Source organism: Crinia signifera, chromosome 12 (genome assembly GCF_055691185.1).
Source record: "Crinia signifera chromosome 12, ASM5569118v1, whole genome shotgun sequence".
Taxonomy (NCBI): domain Eukaryota; kingdom Metazoa; phylum Chordata; class Amphibia; order Anura; family Myobatrachidae; genus Crinia; species Crinia signifera.
In genome coordinates this window covers 38937795-38965035 of record NC_139228.1, presented here as the reverse complement: position 1 = coordinate 38965035, position 27241 = coordinate 38937795, and the positions used below count along the sequence as shown (strand labels likewise).

At 42.7% G+C, this 27241-nt stretch overlaps 1 protein-coding gene across 4 annotated transcripts in view; it reads left to right on the top strand.

Moving 5' to 3' along the window:
- PAPLN (papilin, proteoglycan like sulfated glycoprotein) overlaps positions 1 to 24293 on the top strand; it is an 86534-nt gene extending 62241 nt beyond the window's left edge. Inside the window, exons 17-30 of one of the 4 annotated variants that reach the window (XR_014466335.1) lie at positions 541 to 621; positions 3356 to 3425; positions 5842 to 5926; positions 8687 to 8792; positions 9000 to 9474; positions 10864 to 11001; positions 13240 to 13371; positions 14468 to 14599; positions 16021 to 16152; positions 16272 to 16399; positions 18452 to 18560; positions 18721 to 18896; positions 20835 to 23190; positions 24112 to 24293. Coding sequence is in view for 1 of the 4 variants with exons in the window: in XM_083167631.1 (XP_083023757.1) it covers positions 541 to 621; positions 3356 to 3425; positions 5842 to 5926; positions 8687 to 8792; positions 9000 to 9474; positions 10864 to 11001; positions 13240 to 13367; positions 14464 to 14599; positions 16021 to 16152; positions 16272 to 16399; positions 18452 to 18560; positions 18721 to 18896; positions 20835 to 21010 (1940 nt within the window). In the remaining 3 variants the exon portion in view is untranslated. Of the gene's footprint in view, positions 1 to 540; positions 622 to 3355; positions 3426 to 5841; positions 5927 to 8686; positions 8793 to 8999; positions 9475 to 10863; positions 11002 to 13239; positions 13372 to 14463; positions 14600 to 16020; positions 16153 to 16271; positions 16400 to 18451; positions 18561 to 18720; positions 18897 to 20834; positions 23304 to 24111 lie in introns of those variants that run through there. The other 3 variants (XR_014466334.1, XR_014466336.1, XM_083167631.1) reach the window with 3 other exon arrangements.
- The last annotated feature ends 2948 nt before the right edge of the window (positions 24294 to 27241 follow it).

The window sequence follows — 27241 nt, the reverse complement described above, 5'->3', positions numbered from 1 at the left end:
GTGTGTATGTATGTATGTATATATATATATATAGATAGATAGATAGATACAGAAGTACCAACACACTCACCATTCCTAAGAATGGGGCGCAAACAGCACCCACTTCCCAGGATGGGGGGCAGTGGCCTGTGACCACACACTCTAGTAAATACAAACACAGGGGGCCCAGCACTCACTACAACAAACTAACTCACCTTAACATTCAAATAATCAATTAAATAAATAATGGGGTTTTAGTTCAACTGATTAGCGAGTTCCAGAACAATCACTGATAAGCGAGTTCCAGAACCTATCTATGCTATATATATATATATATATATATTTTTTTTTTATTATTATTTATATACATTTGGTCTATCTATAATACGTTAACTGACCCGGCATATACTGGGTCACCTAAGTGTCCATCTCCGTGCTTTGCTCCGCCCCTCTCTGGAAACCCCCTTCTGAAAATCCTGCGTTTGACCCTGACACGGACACAAGACATACTGTATATATTATAGATTGTTAGGATTTTAACTAAACTATTTTTTTGTGTAGAGGTCCCAAGTATGCAGGACACCTGGGGCTATAAAAATGCTGACCAGTTCTCTCTCACCCGATATAGGCAAGAGACACCAAGTAAGTAAACACATTTTATTATATGCTGTGGTACAAATAGTAATGTACTGTATCTGCCTTAGTATAGTAAGTGAGTAAATCTGTGAAACATAATTATGTATGAATTGCCTTCCCTTGTATATTTTATTTTGGGTATATTGTATTCTATTTTATATGTCCCTAATTTATATACACAGATTGAGTATCCCTTATCCGAAATGCTCGGGACCCCAAGCATTTCGGATAAGGAATTCTTGCGGATTTTGGAATATATATAATTTTTTATACTTAGCTGGACCCCTGGTGGTGTCCAGATGGTCCCCCGACGTCCACGGCAGCCTTCAGAATCCTCTTCAGTGGCATCTCTGCTCCCAGGGGTGCATTGCGCAAGTGCGTGGCCACGCAATGCACCCCTAAGACCAGAGATGCCGCTGAAGAGGATCCCGAAGACCACCGTGGACATTGGGGGAAAAGGTAAGTATGAAAAAAGCGGCGGGGTTGGGAACAAAAGCCAAAAACCTGAAATATTCTGAAGAACCACGGTTTTCAGAATATTCTGTTTTGTTAGAATACACGGATAAGGGAGACTTGACCTGTACTCTGTTTTCTTGCTGGCCAATGCTGCACAGCAGCTCACAAACCAACTAAAGGTTTTGGGGGCAGGTTGAATAACGCCCCCTATACACTTGACGATGGTGAGAGGGCGCCAGAGGGGGAATCATTAATGAGGACCCTCCTCGTCTGAACATTCAGGATGAGGGAGGGGGTCGTTAACGATATTGAGTGTACACACTAGGCGATAAGCCCTTTCTTAGCGATATTGTTCACAATATCGCTTAGTGTGTATGGGGCTGAAGCTGCATGGTTCAGATGGCAGGAAAACCTGGCTTGTGTTTGTTGGTATACAGCAGGTGTGGGCAAAGTTTCTCCTGTGAAAACATGATATACAGTATGGGCAACTACATATTTTTCTGAATCTCATGACTGATTGAATCTGCCCATTGGAGTACAGTAAAACAGTTGAAGTGCACCACTCAGGTGTATCCATAGTTCATAGACATATCCTAGACCTAAACTAATTCATATATGTGGAAATAATGAGAATTCTAATATGTAGCTGGAAAGGCTAAAGGTTCTGCAGTGGATAATCATTATGGTACTTGTGTACTTTCACGGCTCCCATCGCATGCCATATGTAGTGGCATGCGATGCGATGTTATTTACCCGTATCTATATGCATTTTTTTATAAAATCGCATGCGATCGCATCAGATCGCATGCGATCTGATGCGATGCGATGCGATGTCATTTTTCACAGAAATTATGAGTTGACATCATGTAAAATGCACCCCAAATGTCATTTTTCACACTGTACCACCCCCACTATCAACGCCAACCCGAAGCGTGGCGAGCTCAGCGGTACGCGTCCTACGACCTTTTCATACCCCCACTATCCACGTCAGTGTGGAGTTGAGAATAGAAAGTGTGGCGAGCTCAGCGAGGGGACGCGGATACCTTCACAGGTATCAGTGTCCCCTCGCGGGCTTCACAGGTATCCGTGTCTCGCTGCGCTCGCCACACTTTCTATTCTCAACTCCACACCGACGTGGATAGTGGGGGAATGAAAAGGTCGTAGGACGCGTACCGCCGCCCCTCGCGGGCTCGCTGAGCTCGCCACGCTTCGGGTTGGCGTTGATAGTGGGGGTGGTACAGTGTGAAAAATGACATTTGGGGTGCATTTTACATGATGTCAACTCATGTCCATAATTTCTGTGAAAAATGACATCGCATCGCATGCGATGCGATTTTTCTCTGTACGATGCACATCGTGGGAGCCGTGAAAGTATACAAGTACCATCATTATTTTATTCAAGCATTAAATATATATTTTATTTTTATTAAAATAAGACTCCAAAAACCTGAATAATTATTAAAAATATTGGATAATGATCTCAAAAGACGTGAATTCAATTTGCTCCTATATATCCCCCAATCCTGGACAAGGAACGATTCCAAAGTGTGTCCATGAATATCCATCCTGAAGCAGCAGGTTACACCAGGTTTACCTGATCTTATGCTGTTACCCATATTATATATGTTAATATTAACCCATGCAGGACTATCCGTGTCCATATAAGCTGTTGAGTATCGGATCTATGTGAGTGCAATCTTTGGCTATTACGCTTCCACCTTGTACAAACAACCTGCACTATGGTCTTTCTCTGTTTGAGATTTTAGGAGAAAGAATTTTTGTTTAAGAACATTTTTCAGAAATAGAGAATATCTATGTAAGAACATATATATTCTACCTTTTCACTATTGATTGTGGCATCGTTTGGTGTGACCAATTTCTTTGTATATTGTGTTTTAATCTTGGTGAAGGTTTATTATTGTGCCACTGTAGCTGAAAACGACAGGTAGCGCAACAAGGACTTGAAATCTTTTCTGCACCTTATGCAGTGCTCAGTGTTATCAGGCAGTTGTTAGTGTTTGGGAGATCCTTCCTACTGCTGCAGATATTTAGTCCAGTGGAGCATAATATAGTCCAAGAAGCGTATCCAGGTTTCACAAGTCCAAGTGGCAGTAGGTGAAAATAAATGATTGAAACTAAAGTCTGGAAAATTCTGCATATAAATCCAGCAAATAAATTTTTACATAAAGTGTTTGTGAAGGATACAAAGTGACCTCATTGTTGCCATGTGTTTTGTTTTGTGGTTTTGAATTATACCTACTTTTTACACCTTTTGTATTTCCAGCCCGTTCCCCGCCTAAGAGAAATGAAGATAACTTTATTCCACCATATTCCAATGACTGCAAGCAGAGCAGGTAGGCTGTCTATTGTTATCCTTTTCAGTCTTATTCCACCTCATTTCTGGTCTAGAATGATTGCCTGGGGTATCCTGCATGGATATCCAAACTTCTATACAGTATAGGATACACAGTGGAGGCAGATCAGGAATCAAGACACCACAAAACTCTCATATGACAAGTGGCTGTTTATTATAGTAAATAACAAACAAGCAATGAGTAATGACATTTCATTTTATTTATAATAATGTATAATACCTTCTTTGAATATTTCCTCTCTGGGAGATGCCCAAAGAGGATAAGTGGGGCGGGGCCAAGCTAATCACAGTTGGATCCTATTGGAATAGGAAATGGAGCTAAAATGATGCGATTAGCATAGAATTGCATAATTAGGCATCTCTCCGATTGCATCTTAGCCCATTATCTAGCTGTTACACACTTTAATATAAACATTTACATTGGATCACTTGACTGCATTAGTTAGCCCTACAGCTGCATGTATTTTCAAATATTTTTTTCCCATGGCCACTTGATAGTATATCTGTGTACCAAATTATAACTGTGTCGGAGCTCGTCTACATTTAGATGCAAGTCAATTTAAAATATAGGCAAGCATGCCACCAAGTAGGACAGTTTAGAGGGGGCACTCATGCCCATGTCCTATCTACCCACCCATGCCTAGTGGGAAATCACCATGTGACCCTCGGACTGGTGCAGGGCTACAGTTCCCAATGTGCACTGCTGTTATGCTGACACAGAATCTGTATACGCTGGGAACAGTAGCTCTTCAGAAGTCAGGGGACCTCATATTGCCGACCTGTGGTTTAGGGCCAGGCCCGCCATCAGGAATTTTTGGGCCCGGGACTCCTCTGCAGTCTCCCTCCCCCTCCTCACTTGACTTACCGTCACCCAGCTCCTGCTCCCCCATCTTCTCTTCCGCTGAGCTGCAGCCCGGAGGTCCCGTAGTGCAGGCTTATTCAACCGAAAACGCCGGCAGCCAATTAAAATGCAGCACCAGCTGGTGAGCCAATTAGAGTTTGCATACCGGCAGCCACCCTGATTGGCTGCTGGTACGCAAGCTCTGCTTGGCTCAATAGCTGGTGCAGCATTTTAATTGTCCACCGGCGTTTTCGGTTGAATAAGCTCCGGGACCCGCTTTGTTCAGCGGAGGCAGTCGGGAGTTGCGGCGGGCAAAATTAGCTCCCGGGACAGCTGTACCCACAGCACCTCCCTATTGACGGCCCTGTTTAGGGCAGGCATTCCAAACCTCAAGGCACACAAAGTGCAGGTTTTAGTGATATCCAGGATTTAGCACAGATGGTTTGATCAAAATAACTGAGGTAATAACGAAGTCACCTCTGCTCAAGCCTGGAGAGCACTAAAATCTGGACTGTTAAACTGGGTACACACCTACAGATTTATCTGTTCAATCTCTCAAATCTGGAAATTTATAGGAGCAAAAGGAGCATCAAAAATTTGTTCCCAAATGCTGGAAAACAGACAAAAACAATTGCTTGGAAAATTACTTGTATCAGATTGATTGTCTGACTGACCATTGTCTGTTTTCCAGTGTTTGGGAGCACATTTTTGATTGTCCTTTTGCTCCCATATATTTCCAGGTTTTTGTTCACACCAGATAGATTGGACAGATAAATCTGTAGGAGTGTACCCAGCATAAGTGTGCCTTGAGGACCAAAGTCAGGAATGACTAGTTTAGGGACTTTATATTCTCAGACTTTTGCTGCTGAGTAAAACCTTATGATGAAGAGTCTGACGACATCGCATCACAAGCTACTGACCAACCATGTAAACAACTCGAAACCCTTTTTCTCAGAACTGATATTCCTGGTGGTAAAATCGTGGTATAGTCTCCAGGTGTAGTGTAGTCTCCAGGTATATCAAATTACATGTAGATACTGTAAAGTTGTTGTGTGAGACTTATTGGGATCATATCCGAGCTAGTAATTATAAAATAATTCACAATATTAATACAGTATAGGTAAATTCACAATGGCCGATATATCGATGCACAATCGCCCAGTGTGTACAAGCTATATATCTACATCACATAGGCCGTGCATCACAGCCGATGCCCGAAATATCTAAAGATATATCGGCGCATCGTGCTGTGTGTACGGTGATCTGCCGACTGCCCGTACAGCCGCATCGGGAGCCACCGATGATTGACAGGTCAGTGGGCATGCCCACGCCCATCTGTGATTTCAGTCCCGACAGATGGAGAACACGTTGCCCGATCCGTCTGTAGCTATATACCCAGCTTTAGTCTCTTTGCGTTTCAAAGCATTTAAAATCTGTTTGCATGTAGGAAACCAGATTTATTATTTTATCATTACCGTAATTTACAGTGATTTAATCTGCTAGATGGTGTCCTGCACTATTCCTATTTATACACAACCACCTCATTTTGTTGCAGATTTGGCTGCTGCCCTGATGGTGTAACACATGCCCAGGGGTATAACAATGAAGGCTGTCCTAGGATCCCAGTCGCCGAACCATCAGTATGTACTGTGTTTTTAGCTTTGTTACGTTAATATGCAGCTACTATAGTTACAGAGAAAGCACAGTCTATAAATAAAATACAATACTGGGTACTTGTGGAGTATCACGGCTCCCCCGATGTGCATCGCAAGCTAAAAAATCGCATCGCATGCGATGCGATCGCATGCGTTTTTGCACTGAAATGCATTGAAATGTGCAGCAGACATGTTAAATGCCCCCAAATGTCATTTTTTACAGTGTACCACCCCCTATATCAATGCCAACGCGAAGCGTGGCGAGCGCAGCGAGCCCGCGAGGGGCGGCGGTATGCGTCCTACGACCTTTTCATACCCCCACTATCCACGTCGGCGTGGAGTTGAGAATAGAATAGTGTGGCGAGCGCACGCAGATACCTTCACAGGTATACGCGCCCCCTCGCGGGCTTTACCGGTGTCCGCTGCGCTCGCCACGCTTCGGGCTCGCTGCGCTCGCCACACTATTCTATTCTCAACTCCACGCCGACGTGGATAGTGGGGGTATGAAAAGGTCGTAGGACGCATACCGCCGCCCCTCGCGGGCTCGCCACGCTTCGGGTTGGCGTTGATAGTGGGGGTGGTACACTCTAAAAAATTACATTTGGGGGCATTTACAATGTTTGCTGCACATTTCTATGCATTTGGATGTATTTCAGTGCAAAAACGCATGCGATCGCATGCGATTTTTGCTAAAAATAGCTCAAAAACGGTAAAAATCGCATCTCATCGCATGCCATCTCATGCCACTACATTTGGCATGTGATGGGAGCCGTGATACTCTACAAGTACCCAATACTGTTTAAAACATAAAAAGGGGACTTGTTAACTATTATAGTTAGTAAAATACAGATCATCTGTAATTGTTTTTGTTCTTTACAAAGTATCAGTGCCATGGGCCATATTTTATCTTTAGGACTAGAATGTGTTGTTATGATGTTTTATTGGTATACGATGCCACCAACATTAGTCTGCGGCTGGCAGAAGGGAATGTATTCTTGCCGCAATTATATAAGATTAATCTGGATGGGTCACACAGATACATCCGTATAGCAATTTATGTGCTTATTCTTTTTTTCATTTCACAGAGACTTTTACTTCTACATTCGGTACTTGTTTCCTAGCACGGCCACAATCGCGGGCACGAAGCGTGGCGAGCCCCGCGAGGGGACGCGGATACATGTGAAGCCCGGGAAGGGACGCGTTTACCTGTGAAGGTATCCACGTCCCCTCGCTGCGCTCGCCACACTATCTATTCTCAACTCCACGCCGACATGGATAGTGGGGGTATGAAAAGGTCGGAGGCCGTGCTAGGAAACAAGTAGCATACATTCTTATAATTTTCTAAACACTGACCCTGTATTGTTGGTAAAATTTAGCACACTTGGCATCCACATTCTGTAGGGGAAGCCATTTTGTGGCTGAACAAGTTGACTCATGATGAGACTGCAGCCTTTCAATTCCGGTACCAGTTACAGTACGCTTGTATTGAATACTGGTCTACAATGCCTCACTGTCACTGGTCCCTGATAAGGATGCATCATACATTTCAGTACATACCAGATAAGACCACAAAATGGCTGCCTTTTCTGTGTATAGGATATATGTAATGTTTCAAAACAATTGGAGTTTCTCAGCTGTACAGTCCATTTAGCACATGACAGAAGACATTTTTGTGGGACTACATTGATCAGCTCTTTTATGTACTAGTGCCTCATGCCTCAAATGTCTAAAGCCTTATACACACTAGAGCAGGGGTAGCCAACTACAGTCCTCGAGAGCTACCAACAGTTCACGGTTTCCAGCTCACCTCACTGGTACACAGGTGCACTCCTTACTGACTAACACATTTTAAAAGATCCACAGGTGGAGCTAAATACTTCACTTGTGATTCTGTGAGGAGACATGGAAAACATGCACTGTTGGTAGCTCTCGAGGACAGGAGTTGGCTAACCCTGCACTAGAGCAGGGGTTCTCAAACTCAGTCCTCAGGACCCCACACGGTTCACGTTTTCCAGGTCACCCGGCAGGTGCATTCATTACTCATTGACAAATTTGAAAAGATCCACAGGTGCAGCTAATTACTTCACTTGTGATTCTGTGAGGAGACCTGCAAAACATGCACTGTGTGGGGACCTGAGGACCGATATTTGAAAACCCGTGCACTAGAGGATATAGTGAAACATATCGCTCAGAAAGCCCTTTCCCTATATCATCTAGTGTGTACATTCAACATCTTTAACAATACGCACTCCCGTGCGCTGTTAACGATGATTGATGTCTGCTGAATATGCAGGTCAGTTTGGCTATATAGCCAAACTACCTGCATGTTTAGGGGGTCCCTTTGACGTCACTGAAAGATATCGGCGTTTGATACCACCATTCCGTGTGTATGCACAATATCATCCGCCCACCGCCACAGCCGATATAGTTAAGTATATTGGCATCGGCCGGGTTGATTAGTAGGGGCTTTAGGGCCAGATGCATCAAGTTTCAGAAAGTGATAAAATGGAGAGTAATAAATCACCAGCCAATCAGCTACTACCTGTCATTTTTCAAATCCAGCCTATAACATGACAGGTAGGAGGCTGGCTGTAGATCACTCTTCATTTTATCACTTTCTGACGTTTGATACATCTGCCAATGAGTGAGCATTCATAGTATATATTATTTTGTATTAGTCATTAATATCTAAGGTGGTGACAGACATTTTTTGAACTAACTATTGCTACTGCTGTGTGGATTTAGATGCCTTCAGATGAATGCAGAACATCAAAATATGGATGTTGCTTTGACAACATCATTAAAGCCACAGGCCCAGTCGGTGAAGGATGTCGAAGCCAGCCAAGTCAAGGTAAGTCAACCAAGATTGTTTTGGCTACAAATGTTCATTTATTAAAAACATTTCATTTCAATTTAGCATTAAAATAACAGAAAAAAAAAGTGGCGGTAGAAGGAATACAGCAGCAGTTACATTGGAAAAGAAATGATTTTGTGTTTAGTTTCTGAACTGTTTACTGTGATTTCTATTAGGTCTTATAAGATATTTCATTTTTGATAGGGTATCCAACAATGTGCAGCCTTCCCAACGCTCTGGGGCCTTGCACCGATTGGACCACTCGCTGGTACTTTGTTCAGGATGTTGGAAAATGTAATCGGTTCTGGTACGGCGGTTGCCATGGTAACAAGAATAACTTTGCAACTGAAGAGGAGTGCATGAACTCCTGCAAGAAAATCCCAGGGAGGACGACCGGTACTATAGAGTATAGGTACCGCAAACGAGGTATGAAATGGGATCGCTTATCACATGAACGTCCAGGGGTTGATGATGGAACACCTTTTGGAATTGAAGAAGGGGAACGACCTCAAGGCATTGTCCGAGTCCTTGACCAAGACCCTGAAGGGCGTCTTCTCTCAGGTCAAGGATGGGATGAGAGCCACATGGGTTATCGAGCACCTCGACCGTCTGTAGAGCAGAACCAACATGGATCATCGCCTGAAGAAGGTTCCTTGTCTCCTCACTCTTCCATTTACAGGTAAGGATTCATTTAAAACATTTTATATTTTGTTTAAAAGAACATAACACATATGTAACTTTGGGTTGGATTGCATATTTCTGTTACCTATAGTCACTTTTTCCATATATCTAAAAAATATTTTTTTCTTATTGGTCGTTATTACACAAACAATGAGATTCCAGAAAAGAAAAGATGTAAATTGTAATACGAATGGGAGGGCTACAAATAAGGGAACAAGTCACAATGTTATACAAGCTTTTCCAATTACGTTTAGACACAGTTTATATATATTATTAATCTAGTTTTATTGATTCTGAAGCTTCAGATTTCTTTGTTAATGACACTTTTTTTGACACAATTGTATGGCAAAAATATTATCGGTACTTGTTTCCTAGCACGGCACCACCGATTTTGATTGTATCCATCGGGTCGGAAAAATCGAGTCCATCGCATGCCAACCAAATCGCATGCGATTGACGCGATCGTCCCGATTTTTACATTGGAATCAATGTAAAATGGTCCCTGAGACCCGATTTTACATTGATTTCAATGTAAAAAGCCCCCAAACCCCCCATTTTAATACTAAACCCCCCCCCTCATGTTTCCAATGCCCCCCATTGTTAACGCCACCCCACTATTGACGCCAACCCAAAGCGTGGCGAGAGGAGGCGGTACGCGTCCTCCGACCTTTTCATACCCCTACTATCCACGTCGGCGTGGAGTTGATTTTATATAGTGTGGCGAGCCCCGCGAGGGGACGCAGATACCTTCACAGGTATCCGTGTCCGCTCGCCACGCTTCAGGCTCGCCACACTATATAAAATCAACTCCACGCCGACGTGGATAGTAGGGGTATGAAAAGGTCGGAGGACGCGTACCGCCTCCTCTCGCCACGCTTCGGGTTGGCGTCAATAGTGTGGTGGCGTTAACAATGGGGGAGGGGCATTAAACATAATTTTTAACCATATTCAATGTGAAAATCACGTTGATCGCATTGCGGCCCATTATAATGGGCTGCGACCGACGCGATCAATCTGATTTTCACTTTAAAAAAAAATTAACATTGTTCCCTATGGGAAAATCGGGTTGATCGCGTCGGTCGCATCGCGGCTCCTTATTAGGGGCCGCGATGGACACGATCAACCCGATTTTGTCTTTCACCGGCAAATTAGCTGGTGATTGACACAAAATCGGGTCCATCTCGTTGATTGTATGCCTTTAAGTGCCTTAAACTTAAGGCATACAATCAACGAGATAGGCGCCGTGCTAGGAAACAAGTACCATATTATCCTATTTCTTTGTCCAGTCACTCAAAATAGTTGTAAGGCTAGCCTGGCACTTAGATGTGAGAAGAACGTGGCCTTTTTCTGAATTTACAATGCTTCTATATTTATTTCACCAATTTAGAATAATTTTGGACAAGGCGGAATCCTCAGCTATGGTGGCATCTGTTGGACAGACAATCCGTCTGCTCTGTAGAGTGAGCGATTACCCTTTTCCTAGAGTGGAATGGCAGAAAGACGGAAGTTCTGTGTCCTCTACAAGGTCAGACATTGATATACTGTGACTAAGACCCACATACCACTAGCTAATGTTACCTTCTGTTTAGAATTTCATACTTGCAAACCATAATTAAACCCACTAGGTGATCTTGCAGAGCCACTGCGTCCTGATATCATTACCAATACTTTGAGGATTTCAAGCTGCTGGAAATATCCTGTAACTAATAAATTTGGTTGTGCAAAAATGCCAACTAGCACTTTTATGCAAAGCCTACTACATATACCTATATCTTAATATATATTCTTAGAAGCTTGATCTTTGGTAACAAGTGCCTTTGCCATTACTGATGCCAATGCATTGGTCTTGCTTCATGGTCACAATATTTTAGGTTTCGCAACAAAGGAATAAAAATGCTGGTCCTTCCAAATCTTCAGTAAAGTCTCCTATACAGCCATATGAAGCCTGTTATCCGGTCTCTGATTCCACTTCAGAGCAGCACTCTACTTCTGTCTTACTGGTTGAAACCTTATCTTTGAGAACTGGACTGTGCTTTCTCCTGAGCACTGAAATGGCCGCTCTTATCTCACAGGTGTTGGAACTAATATCAGGCACTACCCATATTTTAGACCTCTTGTCAGCAGCAGCACCACCACCACCAGTCCATACTTTCTATAAACAGATATATCCTGAAAGTAGCCTAATCGCTAGAGATAACAGTAACAATGACTTTCCTGGTATGCAGATTATCACTCTCTGCCTGAGCGGCACTTACCATATATGGGGTTGGGATCATTTGGTCTACAGCAGTGGTTCCCAACCCTGGTCCTCAAGTACCCCCAGGTCTCCACACAGAATCACAGGTGAGAATTAGCTCCACTTGTGATCTTTTAAAATGTGCCTGAATAATGAGTGCACCTGCTGGGTGACCTGGAAAACGTGCACTGTTGGGGGTACTTGAGGACCAGGGTTGGGAACCACTGGTCTACAGCATGATGGTGGACAGTCATTAGGTCGACACCAATAGGTCGACATGGGAAAATGTAGACATGGGTCTAGGTTGAAAGGTCATTAGTTCGACAATTTCTAAGTCGACAGTCAAAAGGTCAAAATGGGGTTTTTCACTAGTTTTTTTTTACCTGATTGTCAACACAGTTGATATGGATACAGTTTGAAGTGCACCGCATCCCCTCACATCACTCGCTATGCATCGGGCACGGTGCCTCGCTACGTTCGGCACCCTATTTTATTCTCCCACCACACCCTAGTGGATGGTAGGTCATGAAATACCGCCTGTCGGTACACGTCAGCACAAAAAAACAGTGAAAAACCCCATGTCGACCTTTTGACTGTTGACCTAGACATTGTCGAATTTATGACCTGTCGAACTTATGACCTGTTGAACTAACGACCTTTCGACCTTTTCCCATGTTGACCTAATGACTGACGACCATCATGCTGGCACAAGACAGCTTAGCTTACTTATGGGAGCAGGCAGCACTTGCTGATAGCAGAAGACAAGTGACTGCAGTAAGCAGATCTTATACATTGTGGCTATGACTTTTTTTTAATTTGATAACAGAGTTTGTCAATAAAATACCTTTGATCTAATATACATAAATCTAGAAGGAAAGGGCCCAAGTGAACATACATGTCTGGTAACCACAAATCTATAAGATTGACGTTATCTGGGTCTGGGACTAAAATACTTAAATCAACAATAATGAAAATATATATATATATATATATAATTTGGAATCCATTTCACACTGAAGCACCAACCCGAGACACTCACTGAATGCGGATTGGAACTTCAGATATACTTAATCCTGTCACACTGCCACCAGGATCAAAGCATCTTTGTGGGCACCAGCAATCAGCAGACTTTTAGGCATGATCTGTGTCATCAATGATGCCATTCACCCTGTAGCTGCCCCGTACACAACCCTGGTTGTGACCTAGGTAGAACGCTAGTTTCTGGCCCATGATGCAACACCCAGATTGACCCTTTCACAATAAGCTTGGACCTGGATAGTTATGGCTTTCCTCAGCAATAACCCAGGTTCTTGGCTCTTTGTAAAAGGGGTACTGTTTTCACCCAACAATTTTATTATATAATACGCAATGGTGAATAACTAACCACATTAATATAATGTATCCTTTGAACTTAGATCATTTTGCCTATGCATGTTAAAGTGCTTGCTGATTAAATTGAGTTTGGTTTTATAGCCGTCTGCCATAACTTGCAGCCAATAAGCATTAACTTTGCTTGTCTTTAAACAGGCACACGTACCAATCAGACAACTCCTTAGTGATCAGTCATGTTCGAGATGAAGACGCTGGTAGCTACATGTGTGTGGTGTCCAACGGCAACCGCAGAGAAACACACAGAGTACACTTGGAAGTGAAGGGTATGTTTAAAGCCCTTACCTACTATGAAAAGTATAACATTACTAATTTAAAAATGATCTAATATTAACTACTAGTCTTGGAAGTTTATGCAATTCTCAAAAGTTTTGTAAAGTGAAAATGGGGCTAAGCTGAAATTTCCATGCATGCCACTGTAAAGAAAGCATGGGCCTTTGGTGCCTTCAGCGGTGAACCACTGGCTGCTCGAGGAGGTTTGGCTGCACTCTGCCATTCCTATGTTTGGGCATCCAAACACAGGAATACCCAAACAAATGAATGTCTGAGTGCCCCCCCAAGCAGCCCCGAACTTCTCCATGCGGGCGTAAACAGCAGAAGCAGTCAGCAGTAGGCAACGGCTGCCCTTTCTGTGGTGAGTATTTATAGGCATTTCAAACCTGCCCTGGTAGGTTTGTCCTGCCCCAGGAAAAACCACCACTCAAGGGGTTAGGAGTCCATTTAAGTGAGTCTGCAATGGGAATAGAGGGTAGAGGCTGCTGCAGCAGCCCAGCCTCTCGCCCTCTCTCAGCACACGTTGCTCAGTACCGTGTGCTGAGGGGGGGGGAGAGAGGCAGATGCAGCGCCAGCACACAGCCCACACCCCCACGTAACACCATATTCATATACAAATTTGATTAAAAACACAACTGACAACTCTTACGATAAGAGATTACTATTTGAGTTTTGCAATACTGCACATATGCAAGCCGCAGGGAAAGGGAGGTGAGGTGTGGAGCAATCAGAGAGGGACACTTTTCTGGGGAAGTCTGCGTTAAGAATCCCATAGGCCTCTAGGCAAAGCAGACTATCAATAGCAATCAGATACAAGCTCTGGAAAGTTTTGATGCATGCTAGCACTTCTGAAGTGCTAATAGAGACTGCATTTTTGTTATTCATGCTTCCCATCCTGGGTGTTACCGAAGCAGTCTACTGCTACTAGCGCTATATGCTGTAATGCAAGGGAGACATTCTGCTACATATTGTAAGTTGTTCAGTGACGGAGCTGAGTCATTTTTATGCACTTATCGTACGTCCATAGAGGTGTCGATATGTAAACGTATTTACTGGGTGTGAAATCTTTTTCTTGTGACTTTACTCTAGGAAGTGAATCAAATGGAGGACAAAGATCACATGGCGCTGGGAGAGGGTTTAATGACAATATAAGGAGGACTGAGTCTTCTGCTCAAACATCGAGGGATAACCCACACGCCAGTCACACTGTGCACTCAGGAAAAAGGTAATCTGCTGAATTACAATTGAAAAGACTGCTTTCCCCTAGGGAATAAAAAGCAAAATACATCAATGTGTTTATGATGTCTAGATAAACAATCACGTGGCTGACCATTCATGGTCAAAATCATCAAGTTGAACACCTAAAAATGATCGGCAATGCCTAGAGTGACATTAACAGAAGATAGACTAAAGCAAAAGGTCAACGGGAATGTGGTTGTCAGTGACCAGGTCGACACAAGTTTTTCATGATTTTTAAAATTTTAAATAGACTTGTTCAGTGGCGGCTCCTGCTATAGGGCTGCAGCCCCTCCTGTTAAAATCACAACACCCCCACAGGCACCCCCCCTACCTCCGGAGCTCTGGTGCAGGCTGTCTGTGTCTCTGACACGCTGGTAACCTCCTCTCACCAGGCTCCATGAAGCAGCAGGTCAGACACAGCAACAGCCCAACCCTGTGGGGAGGAGTTCAGCATGTAGTAGATTCTTATTGAAACTGATACTGCTCATCATACACAGAGCTGGAAACTCCTCCCTCTCTTGGGCTGCCAGTACATGGAGTGGAGTGATGACAGCAATAGCTTTCCAGCAGGAAGCCATTCTGTGCAAATCACTAGAGCTACAGTGCTTCTATGGGCTGCTGTCTGTGCAGCCCAGAAGCAATCCTCTGCAGTGAGCATGCCCAGACTTCAGTGTGTGATGCAGCTGAAGGAAGGTATGCATTTTATTTTAATAATATTTGTGTGGGTAGGTCTTTATTAAGAGTATCATTTTGTGTACTTTAATTAATAAAGTTATTAAAAGTGTGTATTTTGCTCTGTACCTGTGATTATGTGCATACGAGTACATCATTTAGTTACAGTAATTGCATACAAACACTGGTACAGAGCAAATCAAACTAATAACCTGCAAATAATTAATGACTGTTTGCAACGAGCAGTACCCAGGAAATTGCAGCCCCCATTAAGCCTAAAGGCAGGAGCTGCCACTGGACTTGTTCATACTTCACCATCCCAGTGGACATCGGGGGAGAATAAAATAGTGTCAAGCACTGTGTGCCCAAAGCACGAGGGGACCTAAAGACCAAAGCACAAGAGTACACTTATAAGTGGTCCATGTCAACATAGACAACAAAAATAGTGAAAAACGGGCGTTGACCTGGTCACTGTCGACAACATTCCAATCAACCTTTTGTTGACGGCAATCTTCTGTTACTGTCAAACTGCTGACTATATTTAGGCATCTAACTAGATGTGTTTGACCATGAGTGGTCAACGACGTGATTGTTGATCTAGACATTGTCGATCCGCGATAGCGGAACCATTACAAAGTAGAGTTATATGATGAAAAAAAAAAACCTTCTACAATAGAGAGTGCAAATATATATATACACATTTTTTTTTAAAAAGGATTCATTATTTTTGTTTAGGACATCATCAACAGACCCCATGGTAGTCGAAGCAAATCTAGGTCATCGAACAAAACTTTCTTGTCATTTGGAAATATCTCCCAGCACCACTGTGGAATGGCAGAAAGATAGCCTGCCATTGCCTTCAGTCAGGTAATTTATTGGAGAAGGGTTAGGGGAGATTTAACATTAATAAGTACCAGGATGCAAGGGGAAAGAATCAACACCATGCGAGTCATGATGATCATCATGGGACTGTAATCTGTTTTCAGGTATAGGAAACAAGCAGATGGTTCTCTTGTCATAAGCCGCCTGAGCTCAGAGGATTCTGGAATTTACACATGTGCAACTACAACTGGAACCCGCCGAGAATTCAGACAAATTCAACTGAACATCAGAGGTTAGTCTGTAATGCCACTAAAGCTAATGAAAATCATGGTTTGTATATGGTCATCTAGAAGTATGAAATATCAGGACTTATTGGTATCTACTACCTACAGTACATATACATGGTCAAAGATGTATAGGGGCCCATTTACTAATCAGGTTTATTCTATTTATGAAAAAAATTGTATTGCTGTTATTTGTGGCAATAACTAATTATTTACAGGTGGGATGCAGGGCTGCCGAAAGCTCTGCTGGGCGCTGGTACTATGAGGGGGTGTGGCCAACTCTGCAAGGTGTGGACAGGCCTTCTGTGCAAAACTGTAAGTCAGTGTGTGCTGGGCTTGGCAGAGAGACTGCTGTACCAGCAGTCACTACTTTCTCCTTGTACAAAGTACCGCGTCACTTCTTTGTTCTGGGCCACTAGGCTCGGGTAAAAAGTACCCTCCCCCCTCTTTTGTCGCCACTTGTGGGATGTACTATAGTTCGTCAAAATGCGATTACAGCCTTATGGGAAATAACTGCAGTTTGAGCTTTGCACGTGTGTAGAGGTGCGAGAATCACCTAATAGCAATTTCCACACTTCTAGGATTCATACTGAAATCAGACCCATTTTTGTCATTTGAAAAATAATGATAAAATGAGGTAAGAAAAGATCTGTGTTCACACCAGTATTGTACTGTAGAGGGATGATCCAACTGACAGGGGAAATTATTGAACAATTGTTTTTATATATCGCATGCTTGCAAGATCCTGTTCCATATCATCCAATGAACACTACAAATGTACAGTATATAGACTGTGAATTGTTTAAAATACAAGCAGGCTTCACAAAAGAAAGAGGCACAAGAGAGATCAGCAGACCTAAAGCCCCATCAGGCGATATAGTAAAATATATTGCTCAGGAGGGCCCTTCTGACCGATATATTTTACTATATTGCCATTCCACAATTAAGCTGCATGTACAGATGATGGGGGATGTCACTAGCAAGCCACGGAAACACACATTACTAGCAATGTAGTGGGTACACATTAGGACTATTTGAAGGATTTGTCCTAACGACCTATATCAATTGATGAAAGAGCCAGGAGTGATCTTTCAAGGGCCAAGATGTGTCTTTGCATACTTGTTCAAGCATATTACGTATACTATGGACTGTCTGAAGAACAAATTTATTTATATTCGATGACCTAAAACTTAAGCTCCGCCGTAGAAGCACAATGTCAAGGCTACATCTTTCCTACTTTGGGCACATCATGTGAAGAAACAGGGTCCCTAGATATATACATTATGCATGGAAGAGTTGAAGGCTAATGACCAAAGGGAAGACCAGCAGCAAGATGGCTTGATACTATTACAACAACAACTATCAACACTTTGCTGATACACCGAAGATCTAGTGTTCATGGTAGCTATCCATTCGTAGGGTTGCTGTAAGTCTGCATCAACTTAAAGGAACTGAACTAGAACCAAGACAATAACGTATGGATAAGCGAACTAATTTGTTTACTTTGAAATTCTTCTGCTTTTTTGACTGATCAAAGGATTTGCAAGGGTCCTGGTAAAGCTCACATCTTAAAGGTCACATGGTCAGCAACATGGTCTTTGTGTCATGTTATTGCAGATAAGATCTAATATTTGTTTACATTTTAGTAACATTTAAATCATCATCTATTCAACTTCCAATTAGATCTCTTAAAATCCAAATGAGACATGTTTAGAGGCAGTGGCGGGTCCAGAGGTGGGGCTGCAGCACATTTCAAAATTCAAATATCCATCCACTGCCAGTGAGTCAATTTGGAATGGCAGTTGGTGCCAGTGGGTGTGCTGCAGCCCCTCCCCTGGAGCCGCCACTAGTTAGAGGTGAGGGCAAGTAAATATACTTTATGGAGAAAGCCAGTGTGTGTTGATGGAATTAAAAATGCTGGCACCATGAGTGAACACTCCAAAAAACACCTAATGCAGGAAGGAAACCAAAGCAATGCTCAGGAAATCCAAGGATATAGTGTGGTGTAGAACAGATTCTTGTTAGACCACAACATGTGATTCTGTCGCACTTTATCATAGGGGAGCTGAAAATCACTGAAGCGCCCAGCAGAGTTGCGGTGCTAGAGGGTGAAGACGCTTCTCTGAGATGTGTGGTGAGAGGTGACAACGTTAATGTTCAGTGGTCAAGGTAACCTCTTCCTGTTTTATATAAACGTACATGTTAGGTGTGACCAAATCTGCTGCTGTTTTTGCATCTGTAAATAATGTGCCCAAACTTTTTTGAAACACGAGCTGCCTAGATCATCATTTGTTTCACGTTATTACAAGACTGCTATTTATACCAATAGGAATGGTGTTCCTGTGCAGCCGGATGGACGTCACACCTATGTGTCTCATGATGGCAGCTTGATCATAAGGAATACCAAGGCAGCAGATGAGGGATCCTACACATGCAACGCCTATAGTGGCACTCACTCAGTTAGTGCCAGTGCTGAAATCAGAGTGAACAGGCAGAAGCCAGTGGGTAGGTCATTATTCTGATACTATCTGGGTACTGGGTAATGTTTAGCGTTTTTGTCATTGCTGATCCGCGTGTAAATTGTACGTGGCTTTCTCTGTTCCTTTCCAGTAACTCAGGGCATGAATCAGTAGTACAGTAGAACCTGCAGTTTTTTTTTCCATTAATGATGTAGCCCATCTTACTGCGCTGCCGTAAACAGTGGCTCTCATCCATTGTGGTGCACACAAAGTCCCATCAAGCGAAAATCGGCTAGCCCATCGAACATTAGCGGGTACTTGTGTAGTTTGGCGGCACCCATCGCATCGCATACCATAAGGCATGCGTTGGTATGCAATGCGATATTGTACAATGCCATACAATTTAAAAATTGTATGACATTCTATATGGCATACAATGCGATGCGATAAAATATTGTATAAGCACCCTAATGGGTGCTTACAATGTTAAATGCACCCCCCCACTATAAACGTGAACCCGAAGCATGGCGAGCGCAGCGAGCCCGGGAGGGGCGGCGGTATGCGTCCTCCGACCTTTTCATACCCCCACTATCCACGTCTGTGTGGAGTTGAGAATAGAAAGTGTGGCGAGCGGACGCGGATACCTGTGAAGCCCGCGAGGGGACACTGATACCTGTGAAGGTATCCGCGTCCCCTCGCTGCGCTCGCCACACTTTCTATTCTCAACTCCACGCAAACGTGGATAGTGGGGGTATGAAAAGGTCGGAGGACGCATACCGCTGCGCTCGCCACGCTTCGGGTTTACGTTTATATTGGGGGGGTGGCGTGGGGGTGCATTTAACATTGTAAGCACCCATTAGGGTGCTTAAAAGCACCCTTTAGGGTGCTTATACAATCTTTCATCGCATAGGGGGCAAAAATCGCGTTGCATCGCATGCCATCGGGTGCATGGCATGCGATGTGATTACAACATTGCACGATGGAGATCGGGGGCGCCGCCAAAATACACAAGTACCCATTAGCGCAAACCTATGTTTGGATTCTATCTAACGCATGGGTCCTCAAACTGCGGCCCTCCAGATGTTATGAAACTACAAATCCCAGCATGCCTTGCCACAGTTTTGCTATAAGGGAATGTTAAATCTGTGGCAAGGCATGCTGGGATTTGTAGTTTCACAACATCTGGAGGGCCGCAGTTTGAGGACCCATGATCTAACCAATGGCGCTTGCCATCGGCACTCTTTACTGTTCTACCCATGTGGTTGGGACTAATCTCAGTGTCTTCCCACATAAGGAACAGGAATGTTCTAGAAAACATAAAACCAGATATTTTTATATCGTGCCCTAAGACTACTGCACAATGTCTCACTCAGGAGACCACTCCTATTCCACATATAACAATACAACAAAAGTGGACACTCATCTCCTAATGTAGATGACGTGTTTCTTCTCCCATCTGTTGGATATTTTCCACCAGTGAGAACTCATACACAGCCCTAACTGGATTATTCAATCCGGGATTCCAACTTTCAAAACATTGTTGGATCAATGTTCAAACTGTCTAGTGTTGGAAAGTCCATGGATCAGCTAAAAAGTCAGCAGATTGGTGAAAAACTGCCGCAAATCCGACAATCGGCGGCCATTTCCGACAAAACAGATCAGACTTTACAAAAAGCCAAATCTGACACCCTTCAATGTTGTCGTTAACGGCAGCATTGAATAGGTGAGTGGACGATATCTCCCCTGTCAGGATATTGGCACAGATGGATAGCCCCCTAACCCTGAAAAGACAGAATAAAAGCAGGTGTACTGATGAAAATAACGTCAAACAAAAATGTATGACCAGATATATATTTATTTCAAATTAAGCCCTTAAACATTGTAATATAATTATTTATGAATATATGAAAATAACATGTTTACTCCATTGCTGGCTATACAAAGAAATAAAAAAAGTGAATTATTTTTTATTTGTTCCATTCAGCTACCGCAGTTAAAAACACGAATACCAACAGTGAATGTGTTGACCGTCCTGAACTGGCTAATTGTGACCTTATTGTTTATGCCCAACTCTGTGCCAATGAATACTACAGTAGCTTTTGTTGTGCCAGCTGCTCTAAGCACAGCTCAGGACGCAGGCAGAGGCGACACAAAAGCTGAGCGACCCTCGGAAAAGATGCCTGCAGCGCCTAAACAAGAAAGCCGGAATGACTAAGGACCTTTTCTATTTGTGTGATTTATCATTTATGTTGTGTAGGTCACTGTGAGAAAGTAAAACCTGAATGTATAAAGTTGGCATTTTACGTGCTCCCCTTCAACAAAAAAGGTCTAAAATAGGTCTAGGTTATTGTTCGGCCGGTGTAATACTTACCCACAAGAATATGACATTGTCGCACCTGGATTAGTACAAAGGTGAGACTTCTCCGTGCAATGTTCCCCACTTGTGACAGGACAGACAGGTAGATGTATGAAGCAGTGATAAGGGAGAAGTGATAAAGTGACTGGTACATTATCACTGGCCAATCAACTTCTAACTGTCCCTTTTTAAACCCAGCCTGTAAATTAACAGTCAGGAGCTGATTGGCCGGTGTACCAGGCACTTTATCACTTCTCCCTTATCACTGCTTGATACATCTACCCCTGAAGCCATCAAATCAGTCATGCATGTATTTTGTAGATAGGATTCATAATTAGGTAACTTATTACTTCTATTTGTGGGGTACCGGCCTTTGTTGCAGCAAATGTTGTAATGGGTCAGTGTTATTTTCAGAGCTACAGTATGATTTTGAACCCGATAACTAACTTACAGCAAGGGTATTATATATAGCAAGGTTAGGTTAGATGTTTGTTTTTTTGGCACCTGTATGAGTAACATGAGAATTAACATTTTGCTACATTTTAGTATAAGAAGCTATGGGGGATAACTAAAATATAATACAGTCATTAACAAACATGTCACGGTGTTAGTAATGGTTAATAGACAGTTTAAATTGTTATATATATATTTTTTTTAAATGGTGCAGGTGCCTATAATCATTAGAAACATTGTTTTTGCATATTTAATACCAACTATTTATCCACCGCAAAAGAAAAGGAAGAAATAAATGATGAGTTGTAATATAAAATAAAAGGGTAAGAAACAAAAACCAAATGAACAATAAAGAGAACTAATACATATAACTCAAAACTGAAAAATCTTTTTCTGTAAAAAACAAACAAACAAACATAAAAACATATTTAGATTAAAATATAAACAACCCAGAGAAAAACGAACAAAATGTTTTGCAGTTGATTGTGCAAATTATTCCATTAATCTTTTTCATTGCCGTTTCCAATGGTAACCGATGTCAAGTGCCGCTACCTCCAATTAGTCTCAATCACAGGCAATAATACCAGCTCATGTAATAGAATAGAAGGCGCACGCAGTGGGTAACACAGAAGTATAATTTTACTAAAGAATTGACAGCTCACTTACATCACAGTTTACAGCGTGAAGATTGTATTCCACAGCCTCCGGATAGCCGCTAGTACCACATTCTCAGTCACTGCACACAGTATAGAGACAGTAGCTTATCTTGCATCCACTGGATCCTGCAGAGAAAATAGTATTTTCTAATATTCATGCTGTATATGTGTAAAACGTTGTACAAGTTGCTGTATTTAGTGATGTAATCCATATATTTAGACAAATGAGAGAGAAAAAAAGGAGCTGAAATTGCCCCATGTGTATGCCCCTTTTTACTGCACAATAGTATTTTCTGATTACTCAAACTGTAAATTATTTACTATTCACCTTAGCCATAATGGAGATCAATTACAATATTTCAAGCGTTTGCATAGATCATTAGTAAAAGTCTGGCTGTAGATTTACTGTTTAAATCTACAAACAGTGACCATGATCTGCGCACAACATTAAGTGCTTACAAGCAATGACCCGCAAACATGGTCATTGTTGTTTTGCTGCGACACAAATACCAATATATTAGATGTTTACCAGTATAATAACATACATATATTGGTAAATACACAAAGCTCTCATATGTTCATTATCGGTTTTGGACAGGTACACATTTGGTTAAATCCTAATTTCTACACAAACCTTACTCAAGTTGGTTACAAAAAATACATATATATTTCAATGCAATCATCAAATACATTTTGGTTTGTGCTTGAGTGCTTGTATTGGGCACAGTCTACCAGGTCTGTGTAACTACAACAATCTCCACTAGCAGATCCTATACTTCATTTACAATCAAAACAGAATTTTGGTCATTTTTTATTATATAGTGTGGCTGATTAAATATATTTTTATGTAAACTAAATATAGGGCAGATAATAAGGTACTTGTTTCCTATCTGGGCGCCCAGGTTTTCTACGTACGGCACCGTAATGAAATCGGATCGCATCGGATTTGGTACTCGATGATGTACGATGCGATGCGATCCGATTCGATTTCCCATAGGAAACAATGTGAAATGGCTCAATTTAGCCAAATTATCATAGGAACAATAGTAAATGGGCCAAAAACACCCCTGAACATTGAAATGTCCCCCCAAAAGTAGTTGACGCCACCCCGCCATCAACGTGAACCCGAAGCGTGGCGAGCGCAGCGAGCCCGCGAGGGGCGGCGGTACGCGTCCTCCGACCTTTTCATGCCCTACTATCCACTAGGGCGTGGAGTGAGAATAGAATAGTGTGGCGAGCGCGAAGCGTGGTGAGCCCCGTGAGGGGACGCGGATACCTTCACAGTTATACGCGTCCCCTCGCGGGCTTCCCAGGTGTCCATGGCGACGCGGACACCTGGGAAGCCCGCGAAGGGACGCGTTTACCTGTGAAGGTATCCGCGTCCCCTCGCGGGGCTCGGTGGCTCGCTGCGCTCGCCACCCTATTCTATTCTCACTCCACGCCCTAGTGGATAGTAGGGCATGAAAAGGTCGGAGGACGCGTACCGCCGCCCCTTGCGGGCTCGCCACGCTTCGGGTTCACGTTGATGGCGGGGTGACGTCAACTACTTTTGGGGGGACATTCCACTGCTCTGTGGGTTTTTTTGGGGTTTCTGGCCCATTTACCATTCTTCCCTATGCTGATTTGGGTAAATTGATCCATTTAACATTGTTTCCTATGGGAAATCGAATCGGATCGCATCGCATCGTTCAATATCGTGTATGTGTATTTGTGGTATCCGATTTTTATACGGAGAATAGCATGGTGCGCAATTAACTTAGCGGGCGCCCAGATAGGAAACAAGTACCGATAATAAGTATGTGCAATATATTTAAGTGCTGGTGAATATATTTATAAAATGACGCAGTTCGGTTTTATCGCATAATGCATTTCCCCCTTTTCCAAACATACTCTCTAAACCTAAATAAACACGACTGTGTATACAACGGGAATCATGTTTTCTGTACGATAAACACACTAGAGTAAATGAAGACAAACAATTATATTCATCCCATTTTTTTCTTATAAATAAGAATCATAACAAAAAAATATTAAATACAGTTGTGTTTAAAGTTAAATATTCAGCAACACTTTCCAAGGTTGAAACAAAAGTTAAACACTCCAGACGATACAAGTGGTTCTAGTGCAGGAAAGACATAATGTAATAGTATTGTGTTATGTTCTCCCTACAGGCTTGGCGCAATTGTAGTGCGCTTTAGCAGCAAGTGTAATCGGATACAGTGATGTTCTAATAGCAGGCTTTTGTAGTGGGTTCTACCGGCTCTTTTCAGGGTTGCAGATCTGATTGAGACCAGGCAATCTAGTTCGTGCAATACAACAAAACCAATTGAACTGGTAGTTTGAGATTGCATTAGAGGAGAATACCTCCGGAATGGACAATGTGTTCTACGAGGACATAAAGGAGACTATGGCCAGGAGGGTATGGGTCAATAGGTCGACCAATATTAGGTAGATATGAATTGTGTCAACCACTTAAGGTTGGCATGGTTTAGGTGGACACACGAAATATGTAGATGTGGCTAAAGTCAACAGGGTTGGAAGGTCGACACAAGCATTAGGTAGACAGTGGCAAGGTTGACAGTCAAAAGGTGAGTTTTTCATAGTTTTTGTCCTGAATGTTGACATGGACACCGACAAAGTGTACCGCTCGCCATGCTTTGGGCACAGTCCTTATTCTATTCTCCCTCCACGCTCTGGTGTGAAATCTCGCCTAAAAAAAATAAAATTAAATTAAACTCTGATAAACTCATGTCGACCTCTTTCAGGTGTCGGCCTAAGGCCTGTCGACCTTCAGTGGTCCACCCAATTCATGTCAACCTAAATGACCATATACAGGAAGACTATCAATGTCACTCCTCCTAAATTGAGACCTTAGTGACCAATAGCAATATTGATGTCATGGATGCTAGATACAAACTGCAATAACTATATAGAGAGCGCATAACCTCAGCAAAGCCACAGAATAGCTGTCCCCACGTTCCTGATCTGACCTTGGGATTGGTGGCTCTGTGAACACCCCGACCATCTCATAGTTCTGCTGATGCTAGGGGGATTTGTAATAACCAGATATGCAGACATCAGCTCAATGTTGTCAAGTCTGCCCAATGTTATACAGCAGCAATCATGTAAAGGCAAAACCAGCTTGGGCATCCATCCATCACTGACCAGTGAAGGTGTCGGGGTTATTACCGTGTCATTGTGGTACTTTATATACAGAGTCAAACTCAGTCGCACAGATACTGTATACAAACGTGTCGCATATTAAATTGAGAAGCGTAGTCTTCTTTGTCACATCACATCGGGAGATTGGTTCTAAATACCGGTGGTCGGAATCCCGGCGTTCAAAATCCCGACATGGGGGAAGGACACGTGGATCGCTCGGCCCACTAATTTATTCTCCCTCTATGGGTGTCGTGGACACTCACAGGGAGAGAAAGTGTCGGGATTCCGGCATCGGGATTTTGAACGCCGGGATTGTAACTGCATCCCCACATCGGGACTATTTTGGTTCACTCCTAACAAATTCCTTCTTAGATGGACAAAACCATGTGCACTGCAGGTGGGGCAGATGATACTTGTGTAGAGTTAGATTTGGGTGGGGCTTTACTTCAAAGTGATATTTTGCAGTGTAAAAATAAAGCAGTCAGTATTTTCCCTGCACAGAACCAAAATAACCCCCCCAAATCTAATTATCTCTGCACATTTTATATCTGCCCCCCCTGCCGTGCACATGATTTTGTTCATCCAAGAAGGAATTTGTCAGAAGTGAACCAAAATAACCCCCTGGGTGCCGACAACTCGTGAGTCTATTCCCAGCAGTACAACAGAGTACACACCTACAGATTTGGTGTGACCGTAAGTCTGGTAATGAATAAAAGCATATGACAATCAACCATTCCTCCCAAACAATCCAATGAATTTAACCCATTTGTGTCAACGATAACGGTCTTTTCTTCCAGTATTTGGTAGTAATTAGTCAATTGTCATTTTCTCTAATACATTACCAGATTTTTGTTCCCACCAGACAGATTGGACAGATAAATGTTAAGGTGTGTCCCCATCTTAAGGTGCCCATACACTAGTAAGATTTATCTTCAGATCTGGCTGGTTGGAACAAAAACATGGTTATGGATGAGTGACAGTTTGGCAGTTTTCCAGCATTTCCAAGCAAATGGTCAACTGTCATTTGCTCTCATCCATTACCATGTTTTTGTTCTGACCAGACAGATCTGCAGATAAATCTGCGTGTGTATGGCCACCTTTAGACACAGAGGAAGCAATCTTGTGCCACTTGGAAGGAGGAATGGTCATTGATAACTGACCATTGATGATCTGACTGATGTTGAATAATTATACAATCAGTGGAAGAGAGCAAGTTGGTTTCTCCCTATTGATGGTAGCCATGGAACATTTTTTCTTTTTTAATTAACAGTTTTACTGTCTGCCAGCAGGTTCTGCCCTGCCCGCATTAATATACATAGTTTGATTCGCTGGGGAATTGGATGGGCCGTCTCCTTGACAGGCTTAGTGGTTATTCCAAGTCCAGCTCTTGAACACACATGTACACATGCAAAAAAACACTGATGGCAAAACATTCAAAGGTACCACAGGAATAGTTACTTACTATTGATGTTTGTGCCACCATCACCATCTATGGTGACCATCGATGGACAGGGTACAGTTGTCATCCCTACCTGGAAGAAGTCTGAGCACATTATAGATTACTTATCACTTCTAAGGAGCCTCATTCATAAATGTATTCGCATCATATTAGGATTTCTTTAAGTAAAACTACAAAATGTACATGGCAGAAAGGGGTTTTGGGGGTCAATCGCACAAGACTGAGATGTGTAAAAGGACCCCTATACAATCATCAATTGAAAAATCATTTTGTCAAAAGGCGGGGTGTGCTACCCTTGGACACGG